General features: G+C 41.6%; 1 protein-coding gene across 6 annotated transcripts in view; it reads left to right on the top strand.

Annotated features, from left to right (window-relative positions):
- SPIDR (scaffold protein involved in DNA repair) overlaps positions 1 to 12,192 on the top strand; it is a 284,566-nt gene that overhangs the window by 27,264 nt on the left and 245,110 nt on the right. For 4 of the 6 annotated variants that reach the window (XM_043483175.1, XM_043483176.1, XM_043483177.1 and 1 more), the window contains 2 exons: positions 6,147 to 6,302; positions 6,940 to 7,006. In XM_043483175.1, the coding sequence (XP_043339110.1) occupies positions 6,147 to 6,302; positions 6,940 to 7,006 (223 nt within the window). The remainder of the gene's footprint in view (positions 1 to 6,146; positions 6,303 to 6,939; positions 7,007 to 12,192) is intronic. The other 2 variants (XM_043483179.1, XM_043483178.1) reach the window with 1 other exon arrangement.

Genomic DNA, 12,192 nt, shown 5'->3' with positions numbered 1-12,192 from the left:
CACCACTTCCCATCTCTAGAACTTTGCATCATCCCAAACTGAAACCCTTTACACATTTAAACAACAATGCCTGTTTTTTCCCTCCCCTCAGTCCCTGGCCACCATAGTTCTACTTTATGTCTCTGTGAGTTTGATGACTCTGAGGACCTCATGTAAGTGGAATCATATAGTGTTTGTCCTTTTGTGTCTCTTTTATTTCACTTAGCTTAATGACTTCAAGGTTTTTCCATGTTGTGTCTTGTGTCAGAATTTTTTTCTTTCTTTAAGGCTGAATAATATTCCCTTGTCTGTGTATACACTGGCTTTTTCCAACGAGTCATTTAATTCCTTTCTGCTCCTTAAACTCTCTGAGAGACTGTAGAGTGCCAGTCAGTAAGCTTCATTTTCTTTTTTTGAGTTTTGAAATATTAAAGCTGGTCATTAGATTAAAACAGTATTTTTGTGAATCATAGTAAACATCTTTATAAAAAATGTCTAAAGTACACTCTCATATTAACTCTCCTGAATATTAATCAGCTCTTCTTTTTCCTTCTATTATGGTGGTATATGGTACTATTATCTCACAGTATCGTTTTTAAATACAGATTTTATCTTGGTGGTGGTCTTGAGAATTGTAAATGCAGCCAACTGGTAGCACAGCTGTGACTCAGGCCAGAGCAGGCTGACAGGACAGCCTGAAGATGAGGGCGAAAGGATTTGTGTTCTGCTTGTGAAATTTCCTGGGTATTTCTGTGCTTGAGGGGGATAATAACTCACGACATTGACTAGCCTGGACAATCCAGGATCTACAGGTAGCCGTCACCAATGTATGTTTCTTCCTTTGTCCAAGTCAGAGCGAGCTTCCTCCAGGAAACATTCCCTCATGAATCTGTTTCTGAGCTCATCAGCCCAATGTTGGTCTATTTCTTCCTCCACTCTACTTATGTCCTTAGAGCCCAAGGTCATTGAAGATGAAAACAGGTTTTGGCCGTGTACCTTCAGAGGGCTCAGTGAGTCACTTCAGCTCAGTATAGGTATTTACTGAATACTGTGGTTCAGCTCTTTTAGTATCTGGTGGTTGAAGGCCAACTTAAGCTGGATAAAGGCTTGGAAGATTGATGCGTTGGCCTGTAGCTGACAGCATCTGGGCACCAGTCTGCTTGGGGACCTGCCCTCTGGCCTGGAGCATGGCTTGTTCCTGTTTTGATTTTCTCAGGTTTCTTCCTATTATATGGGATAAGGTGGCTGGCTGCTTTGGGGACACACCCTTGACCCAGTTGAGAAGAAGAGAATCTTCTCCAGTGGTCCCACTGGAGCGGGTCTCTGATTGCCTCTGCTTGGGTCCCGTGGCGTCCCTGGACCAGTCACTGTGGACTGGCCGATGTCCTATGATTAACCTTGGCAGGGTTGGGTGCCCAAAACTGTGGTGGGGGAGTGTGTTTTGTCACTAGGAAAAAAAAAGGTGGATGAGTGAGAAGGCTGGGTAGTGAAATTGCCCTGTAAGCACCTGCTTGTGGCAGAGTGAACACTGTGGAGAGAGAAGTATCCATGATGTCTGGCCTTGTAGAGAGCTCTGCGGGAGGTGTTGTTTTTGACCATAGGTGAATAAAATGGAAATGAAGTAGGCTGCGTTTCCCCTTAGGCTTATACTTACTTTGGATATTAAAAAATTTTGTGTCAGGTGTGCTGTAATAGTCATGGAATTTGCATATTTGTTCAGTAGTTATTTAAGGAGGATCTCAGTGGGGGTGCTGTGCAGTGGGGATGAGGTGCAGAGGCACGGGACTCCTGCCCTCAGGAGTTCTTACTCCAGGGCAAGGGGTAGGTTGGGCAAGAAGCCAGATGGGGTCACTGAGGGAGGGTGTTGGTGGAGACTTTGAAGGATATTTCATGGAAAAGATGAGCATGATCTGTGGAGAAATCTGTTAGAGAGACCAGAGGAGGAGGAGAGGTGATGGCTGGCAAAACGTGCCGTGGATGCAGGTGTGGTGTTGGAAATGCCCACCTGGCAGCAGCATGTGGAACAGAAGAGATTGGCTGGGGAAGTTGGAGGGACTGCCGAAGAGGGCTGTGGAAGGCCAGGCTGGGAGGTGTCGGAACTGGGACTCCGGCCCTTTTGTCCTTGCACTTGTGGAAGGGTCTGTGTCACTACTGCCTGAGCTGCTGGAGGGTGGGGTCTTTCTTGCTCATTTTGTGTCCCGGGGCCTGCAGAGTGTCTGCACTGCCTAACTGGAAAGCAGGATCTTAGAATTCTGTCCTTTATATTAAGTTACAGTGTTCTAGTCCCTGAAGAATCCTGAGTGTGGATGAAATCCAGAGAAGCAGAGGATGAGTCAGATGTAACCAAAGGTAGTGAGTGACAAGCCTGAGACATGTTCTGTTGTCAGAGCAAAGGAAGAGTCTCTGAAAAAAAACACCTGCTCAGTAAGCCTGACAGGACAGGCTCTGAGCACCACGGTGCAGGCATACTTGCTGATGTAGTTAAAACTTCACATCTGTTCCTCATTCTCTCTCCTTAATGTAGATCAATTCCTGGGTGAAAAACTGTTGACATCCATTGAGTATGTGGCTACAGCCACTGAGATTTGTTCAGATACCTAAGTAAACTTTGTATTGGTAGACATTCGATTTGTTCTCCAAGTTTATTACATGATATCCAAAGCAATACTTAGAAATTTTCACTTCTTTCCAAAGGGAGTATCCCACAGATGTATAGTGGCATGCATTTGATATCAAGGAAATAAAGTTTCAAAATGAGTAAATAAAATACATACGGATGATGTACTTAAAGAAGTGAAAACTTGAGCAGAGAGGTGAGAAGAAGGAAAAGTGGTCTGTGAGGGGCTGATGTGGATAGTAAAGCAGTAAAGCAGAGTTTAATGTTTTTGGGTTTTAACTAGTTGCTTCTAAGTATGCTCCATTTGAAGTAGAGTCAATCCTCAGTTTTCAAAGACTGTGTATTTATGAAATTGCCTCCTTGCTCAACCTTATTTGTAATCCCTGAATCGGTACTCATGGTGCTTTTATAGTCTCTTGCAGGCATATGTAGAGCAGGGAAAATTGTGAGTCACCTGATGTGCATGTTCCCAGCTGAGGTTCATGGCCCCACTCTGTCTGCTTGTTCCAGTTCTCAGATCAGTTCAGTTCAGTCGCTCAGTCGTGTCCGACTCTTTGCGACCCCATGAACTGCAGCACGCCAGGCCTCCCTGTCCATCACCAACTCCCAGAGTTTACCCAGACTCATGTCCATGTTCTCAGATCAGTTGCCTAATGATAATCTGTTTTCCTGGTTCAGGATCCAGCCCAGGATCACATGATTTATTTTCTTTTCATGCTTCTGTAGCCCTACATTAATCTGGGTTAGTTCCTCAGATTTTCTCTGTGTTTCTTGGCCTTGTCATTGTTGAGGTGTGTAGCCCAGTTGTTTTAGGTTTGTCTGGTATTTTCCGTGTTGAGACTTAGGTTGTAGTCTTTGGTAGTAATACTGCGGAGGTTGGCTTATATCAAGAAGCACTTGGTGATGGTGTACATCAACATTTATGACTTGATTAAGATGGTGTCTGAAAGATTTCTCCACTGTAAAGTTACTGTTTTTCCCTTTGGGATTAATAAGTAAGTTCTGGGGAGATGTTCTGTGACCATGTATATATTCTCTTCATCCTCAAACTTTGACCCACTAGTTTTAGCATTCATTAATGATATTCTAAATCTGTCATTTATTTGTTCAGTCATTGTAGACTTACATTCTTATTTAATTCGTTTTAGTCCTTTACTGTCATTACTTGATGCTGGAATGTCCCACATTTGGCCATGAGAGTCCCTTCATGCAGGCCCCTGTGTCTTTTTTGCACGCTCTCATTGTTCCTTGAGCAGTTTCTTCCTCTCTGGCTCAAGGTATTTCAGGCTCATGCTGTCCTCCCTGTCCCATCCCTGGTATCACCCACTTTATTGAGGAGCTGACCTGGACTGATTTATTGTATTAAAGAGAGATTCTGGAGTTAAAAATATATGTATATATATAGACCAAGAACTGAATAGACCAAATGATGTTTCCCAGTTTCCTTACTTTCTAGATAACTCAGTGAACCTCTTCAGATAACCGCACTCTGGTGGAGGTGGCACCTTCCTGAGGGTCGATGCCGCTTTTGCTTGCAGTTCTCCCCACCACAGGAATTTCTATGTAAAAGGAAGCATGCTTAGACCTCTTAAGTATTAAAATGCCATCTATGTTATGGCTGAATTTATTTTAATGAATTTGTTCCCTTCTTCCTAGTTAAGGAAGTTTTAGTGGTGTATTTTAATCTTAGTTTATTTTTTAAAGCTGCAGTGTCATTGGATGAGGGGTTTTATTTCTAATAAAGTGATCAGCTTCTAGTAGGTTATCTTAATTTAATTCCCAATGCACATCTAAAGTTTTCCTTAAAATAAAATGCAAATTAAAGAACTTATACCGTGAATGTTTGTTTGTCATGTATTGTGTTAGTCGCTCAGTTGTGTCTGACTCTTTGTGACCTCATGGACTGTAGCCTGCCAGGCTCCTCTGTCCACGGACTTCTCCAGACAAGAATATCGGAGTGGGTTGCCATTTCCTTCTCCATTGTTTGACATAGACATTAAAAAAAAACTAAATAGCTTGAGGAAAGAAATCAGTGTTGTCCCCGTTTTTGGACACAAGCTCCTTGGTTCCCTTGGGTCTTCTCGGTGGCGCCCTTGTCCTCCCGTTTCTGGCGCATTCCCAGCTGCTGCTCCTTCTGCTGCACACCAGCTGCCTCTGTGCTCGGTCCTCTGTTTTCTTTTTTTTTTGTTGTTAATTGTTTATTTATTGAGAGACTATTTTTCACCCCAGATAGTCATAGTTTCATAGTTCAGGAACACAGGAAAGTGACAAACTTCCATGGAACTCAATCCAAGAAATTCTTTATATTCCAAATCACTTTGCACTCTGAAAAATACCAGCCTTCCTCATCTCCTCAAAATCTTTCATGGAATCATAATTTCTGTAGAAATCTGCATATGCCTTCTTTCTTCGTTCAGCCACAGCAAACTTATAGAAAGTTGCAAACCCCAGAGAGACCATGAATGCTCCAACAATATGAAATCTCAGACTTTTGGCCAGGAGGCCACGCATCTGAGGTTTTGCCAAAGCAGTGGACATCGTAGTTCTCCTTCTCGGCGGCTCTCCGAATTACAGGAAAAATCAGCACTGGCTCTAGATTGATAGCACAAGTGCAAACAACCCTACCACCAACTCATTTAATCCCGTGAGACAAGTGTTTTCCCGTTTTACTGAGAAAACCCGGACGCACGAAGGTTAAGGAACCATTTTAAGGTCACGCAGTCAGGACTAACACCCGGGCGGGACCCCAGCAGGTCCTCCGGGCCCTCGGCAAGCGCCGCCCGCGCGGGGTGGTCCTCTGTTTTCTTGCTTCTCTTGGCTCTTTCCTGTCAAGTGGGACACCATGCACGACTTTGGAGGGTTCATGGTTTGTCCTCATCCACTTGTATGTTAGATTTCTTGCCTAGTTGTGTTGTCCAAGCCCTTTTAGTTTTGCTGTCTTCTGACTCTTCTCTCTGTGGAGGTTGAGAGACATTTGAAAACTGCCAGTTCTCTCTCTCCTCCTTGCTTCCAAAATGACCACGGAAAGAAAAAATGATGGTCGTGTGTCTAGGCAGGGCCGAGGCCACGTGCAGCCTGTTCATGCACCAGCTGTGTCCAGTGCGTGCCCAAAGACAAGGCCATTAAGAAGTTCATCATTCGGAACAAAGGAGAGGCCGAAGCCATTGGACATTGCCAAAACGAGTGTTTTCAATGCCCATGTGCTTCGCGAACTGTGTGTGAAACTACCTTACTGAGCCGTGTCACTCACGGCAAGGTGGTCAGGGTCATTCTCGGGAAGCCCGGAAGGACTGAACACCTTCCCCCTGAAGTAGTCCTGCGGGTATTGCCCCACAGCCTCCACCAAAGCCCATGTAAGGAGCTAAGTCCTTAGAGACTGGAGAAATACTGTTCTCTAAAAAGACACTAAAATGGAAATTCTCCATGAAAATGAAATAAAAACTGTGTCCTCACTGATGCCATTGCTGGGCTTGCTCCACAATGCCATTCGTTAGTGTATATTTAATGAAATTGATTTCCTTATTTTTTTCTTTGAAAACTGTTTCTACAGAGAAAAAGAAATTGGAATGCAGAGTACCCATCCTTTCCAGGAGAGAGTCCCCTACCGTGTAGACGAGCAGGGCTCCAGACCGCGGGGGCCTTGGCTTCCCTATCTGAATCATGGCTCAGGTGTGGAGAAGGATTTCTGAAGAGTCCAGGCACTCCGGTAAGGTCATGATGCTGCCTTCCCTGAACACTGAGCGACAAATCCTAGCTTCCTGAGAGTTCATGCCACTGTACTTATATTTCTTTGGAATTCCCTTCCTTATTTTCTTTCAGAACACTGTAGTTGATGTGTTACTTGTTTTTCCTCATCCTTGAATTCCCTACGATTGTGGCATAGTAGTATTCACCTCTTTCTGTCGTGTAGAACTTTGTAGTTTGTAAGTAGGGTTGCATACTGGCAATATTCTCAGAAGATGACACTGTTGAGCATCCTACCTTTGAAAGAAGTCTATTTAATGAAATGCTTTTGTGTCAGAACCCGATGGCACTGGGGGATTCTGGTTGATTTTGGTTTATGTGGTAACTTTGAAGTGCTCACCATAAGAAGGAGTGCTCACCACTATTATCAACTCTAAAAAGACAGCCCTCTGTTTAGATTCTGGAAAAATATAAAAATGCAATTATAAGTATGTGCTTTGGGAATACTTGTTGGTAAATAAAGGAAAATAGATGAATATGTTAAAGGGGCGTAGTGTAAGTTCTTGAATATTTTATGTTGTTGGTTTTTAGCCCTTGTCACATGAATTACTACATCATTATTAATTATTATTATTACTGTTACCATTATCTGCCTGAAGTCATTAACAGCTGAAAAGAAGACGACTACAGAAAAACACCTTGAATTATCCTGTCGACCCAAGAAAGGTAATAGTTGTTGATTTCTTGGCAGGAAAGATAAAAGGCTAATATATCCTCCTTTGATTTATTTGTTTTCTGTTAAAAACTCATTTACATAGTTTGGAAAAACTATATATTCATGGTTTAAAAAAACACCCAAACAATGTAAAAAGGTGTTTTTTGTATCTCTCTCATCTTTTTTACCAACTACCCCATTTTTTATGCCTCCTATAGATAATTATTAAATTTTTTTGTTTCTTTCTTGAATTCACTGTTATCAACAGAACCCAATAGGTAAGCTCAGATTCATGGCTGTAGGGTTTTAAAAAGAATCTGATTTGAGAAATAAAATTATGACTTGTAATATAAGGACTATACTCCTTAGTGATGGTTAGGGAAGACGTGGAGTTATGGGTCATAAGAAAGTGTATTGAAGTGTTTGAAGGGATGGGTTGAATTTATTTCCTGCCACAAGAAGGTCAGGGGGCCGGACTCATTTTGAGTTCTGCTGCCTTAGTGTAGGGTCTGTTTTTGCAGTCGTGAGGTAGAAGCTGAATTCTGCAGGCCCAATTCTCAGGAAAAGTGTAGACTTGGGAGGATTTTCTCCAGATGAGCTTTCCTCTGAGAAGGAATACTCTCCCTCAGACCTCTACCTTTAGCCAGAATCTGTTCCACAGTGTCACCTCCACCAAAGGACATCAGTGAAATTAAGGGTTTTTAAACACATGTGTTGCTGCTCCAACAAAACTGGGATTTTGTTGGTAAGGAAGAAGGGGTGTGAATATCAGGGAGGCTGCAGGTTCTGCTGCTACACTCTCTCACCCTGGGGGTGGGCAGGAATGGTCATGACTCCAGACTTCGGGGTCTCATTTGACTGTGCCATGTCCTGACTGTGTTTTGACTGTGTGATCTTGAGAAAGCAAGCTAATAAGCATGCTTTGCTTCAGTTTCTGCATCTGGAAAATAGGTCTCAGAATTGTGTATCTCACTGGGTTGTTGTGAATTAAAAAAAAAAAAATCCCCGTTCAAAGGTTAACACTTAGTAAGAGATCATATCAGTCAGTCCTAAAGGAAATCAACCCTGAATATTCATTCATTGGAAGATCTGTTGCTGAAGCTGAAGCTCCAGTAACATGGTCACTTCGTGCGAAGAGCTGATTGATTGGAAGTGGGACTGGTGCTGGGAAAGATTGAGGGCAGGAGGAGAAGGGGGTGGCAGAGGATGAGATGGTTGGATGGCATCACCGACTGAATGGACATGAGTTTGAGCAAACTCCAGGAGATAGCAGAGGGCAGAGGAGTCTGGCGTGCCGCTGTCCACGGGGTCGCAGAGTTGGACGTGACTTAGGGACTGAACGGTGGCAAGAGCTGCAGCAGTTGCTGTTATGTTTGATGGCAGAGGCGAGAGCCTGCTCAGCGTCCTGCCGAGTGAAAAACTTTCTGTGAATAAGAAATTTAACACTTTAAGCTGTGTTATTATTTTAAGGGGATTCCTTTTATGCAATTGAAAAATAAAATTCTCCTAATTTTTTTGATTCATAAAATACTGTATAATAAAGTAATACCGTAATCTTCTGATGGTGCTACAGAATTTAAATTTTACTATTATTAATGCCAAATGTAGTGATTTTCAGAGATCAATTTAAGTCTAATTTCTAAGCTGTCATAATATGAAGTATGGAGAAAATAAATAGTATAGTTGTCCCTTGAATGACTGGTATGGGGGGCTGTGGTGCTGACCCTCCACACAGTCAGAAATTCGCCTGGAGCTAACTTCACAATCAGCCCTATTTGCAGTTCTGCATCAGCAGATTCAACCTACTCTGGGTTGTGTAGGACTGTAGTAGTACATACTTACTAAAAAATTTCTGTGTGTAAGTAGACCTGTGCAGTTCATGCCTGGGTTCTTCAAGGGTCAACTCTTCCTTTCTTTTACGCAAAGTTGGTTATACCTTTTTCTGCAGATTTGAAGGTATAATCAAATTTAACCTGGACAGAGAAATATTAAATAAGCTGCTACCTTGTATTTAATTTCAAAAGCATCTTTTGAGATGGTTTTCCATACCAGTATATATTCAACCTAAAACCTACTCTGTTATACTTTCTTTTCTGTGGAATAACCAGTATGTCTTGATAGTTTGGAAGAGCTTGTATCCATGTATAGTTAATTTGTTTACAGCATAAGTAGCTTGTTAAGAGAAGAAAGTGTTATTAATAATTTACCAAAACCTCGCAAATAGAAACTGAAAAAAAAGGGAACTCAAGGCATTCCCTGAAACTGGTTTATTTTAAAAATAGTAACTTTTAAAGTGTTAGTTTAATTTAAGATAGGCTGTTAACAAAATTTCTAGGATGTGGAAGTAGTATTTTTTTGAGAACAGGGAAGCAAAAGTGGGGGAACATAATTTGGCAAAGTGTGCATAAAAGGGGGAGACTCCATTTCCTTGTCTCCATGTCTCTATTTCCTTACCTGTAAGGTACTGAGAACTAGAGAAGGAAGGGGGAGGAGATGGAGGAGAAGAGAAAGGGTGAGAGACGTGATCCTTTGCTTGCCGGCAAAGGATCTTGCCAGAAGGTTTGTGGAATGTGGAAGAAGATAAAATTGAAATAAAAATAGGCTGGAACCTTTGTAAATAGTGATTTTCTTTAAAGTGAAGTGAAGTCACTCAGTCATGTCTGACTCTTTGTGACCCCATGGACTGTAGCCTACCAGGATCCTTAGTCCATGGGATTTTCCAGGCAAGAATGTTGGAGTGGGTTGCCATTTCCTCCAGGGGATCTTCCTGACCCAGGGATCGAACCTGGGTCTCCTGCATTGTAGGCAGACACTTTGCCGTCTGAGCTACCAGGGAAGCCCTTTCTTTAAAAGGGAGAACTTTTTTAAAAATGTGAAAAAAATGTGTTTCCTAAACAAATGAAACTATGTAAAAAAAAAAATAGTGTGTATTTTATTTTTCTTGAAATATTCTGCAGAATATGTTCTCAGAGCCTGTTTTTTGTTGAGGTCAGAAATCTCCTTGAAAGGCATCAGTAAATTTTTAAATTGTTATTTGTCGACGTGTCTTTCTCCCTGTTGGACCATAGATTTTTTCAGGGCAGACCCTCCTCTGTTGCTCATCTTTCTGTCCTGAGTGACTCAGGTTAGAATAAGGCTAAGGCTGCCATAATGAAGTGCTACAGATAGGATGTTTTGAGCAACAGAAACTTTCTCTCTCACAGTTCTGGAGGGTAGAATTCCAAAGTGAGATATTGGCAGGATTGGTTCCTTCCAGGAAATGTACTCCTGGCTTCTTTCCTTGACTTGTAGGTGGCTGTTTCTTTTCCAAGTATCTCTTTTCTAGGTCTTCCCTCTCTGCATGCGTGTTTAGGTGTCCAGATTTCTCCTTTATTTAAGGAGAGCTGTCATAATAGATGGGGGCCCACACAAACTTCTCACTTTAATTTGATTACCTAAAGACCCAATCCCCAAATAAGATTACATTCTGAGATGCTGGGGTTAGAATTTAACATATCAGTGGGTTTGTTGTTCATTTGCTGAGTCGTGACCAGTTCTTTGCGACCCCATGGACTGCAGCACGCCAGGCTTCCTTGTCCTTCATTATCTCCCAGAGTTTGCTCAAAGTCATGTCCCTTGAGTCAGTGATGGCCGTCCAACCATCTCAGCCTCTATTGCCCCCTTCTCATTCTGCCCTCAATCTTTCCCAGCATCAGGGTCTTTTCCAGTGATTGGCACTTCTCATCAGGTGGCCAGAGTATTGAAGCTTCAGGTTCAGTCCTTCCAAGGAATATTCAGGGTTGATTTCTTTCAGGATCGACTGGTTTGATCTCTTTGCAACCCACAGGATTCTCAAGAGTTTTCTCCAGAACTACAGTTCAAAACCATTAATTCTTCAGTGCTCAGCCTTCTTTATGGTTCAGCTCTCATATCTCTATCTGACTCCTGGAAAACCATAGCTTTGACTATACTGACTCTGTCAGCAGAGTGTTATCTCTGATTTTTAGTACGCTGTCTAGGTTTGTCATAGCTTTCCTTCTGAGGAGTAAGTGTCTTTTAATTTCATGAATGCTGTCACTGTTAGCAGTGATTTTGGAGCCCAAGAAAATAAAATCTGTCACTGCTTCCACTTTTCCCCCTTCTGTTTGCCAGGAAGTGATGGGACCAGATGCTGTGATCTTAGTTTTTTTGAATGTTCAGTTTTAAGCCAGCTTTTTCACTCTTCTCTTTCACTTTCATCAAGAGGCTCTTTAGTTCTTCTTCACTTTACAGGGTGCTAATTGCATTCCTGAGGTCTTCACCCTTGTGACCTGATTACCTCCTGAAGAGGCCATCACACAGGATAAGGCTGCAATGTGTGAGTTTTGGGCCTACTCACACATTCAGTGTATAGACCATTCCACTTTTCCCTTTTGAATTACTTTTCCAGATGCATAGTAACGAAAAAGATTGATAATGTCTTTTGTAATTAAGTACACAGCTTAGTTTTATTAGCTCCTTAAATCAATATGGGTTCTTTGGTTATTCTGAATAGTTTACATTTAATTTTATATTTTGAAGGATAGACAACTTTAGTAATTCCAGATGTTCATGGCCCAAAGTAAGTGTTCAGTAAATGTTTACTATTATTTCATGTCTTTGTGCCTTTGTGTTGATTTTCTAGATACCATTTTGTCAGTGAATCTTCCTTTCCTGATCAATATAAAGGGGAACATTCACTTTTTTTGTGCTATCATTAATACACTGTGACATATCTCTAATAAAGTATTTGATTTTTCTTTTCATAGTTAATTAATGTTGCATTCCTTGAGGGCAGGAATTTTCTTCTTTTTTTAGTTTCCTCAAGGTTTCCTGTATCAAAACTGTTATATAAATATGTATTTAATGAAGCCATTTAACTTCTGATACTGTTTCCTCGTCTGTAAAACTTCAGTTGTAATATCTAATCTCTTATAGTGTAATGAAATGTGGTTAAGGGTTTTTTCCTTGGTTTTAGCATTATAACTCAATTATCCACTCAATGTGAATAGGAAAATTGATTTTTATTAGATATCTGTTCTTTTCTGATTAATATCAGTAAGGTTTTCTGTTGAACTTTGGTTCCACTGCAATAGAGACGTCCCATTCCTGCTAGATATCCTGTCTGTAGAATGGACAACATGAAAATAGCACGCCACGTGCTGGTGATGTGGAGAACCTGTGTCACCCTCACAGGGCT

Source organism: Cervus canadensis, chromosome 12 (genome assembly GCF_019320065.1).
Source record: "Cervus canadensis isolate Bull #8, Minnesota chromosome 12, ASM1932006v1, whole genome shotgun sequence".
NCBI lineage: Eukaryota > Metazoa > Chordata > Mammalia > Artiodactyla > Cervidae > Cervus > Cervus canadensis.
This window is presented reverse-complemented; position numbering and strand designations above follow the sequence as displayed.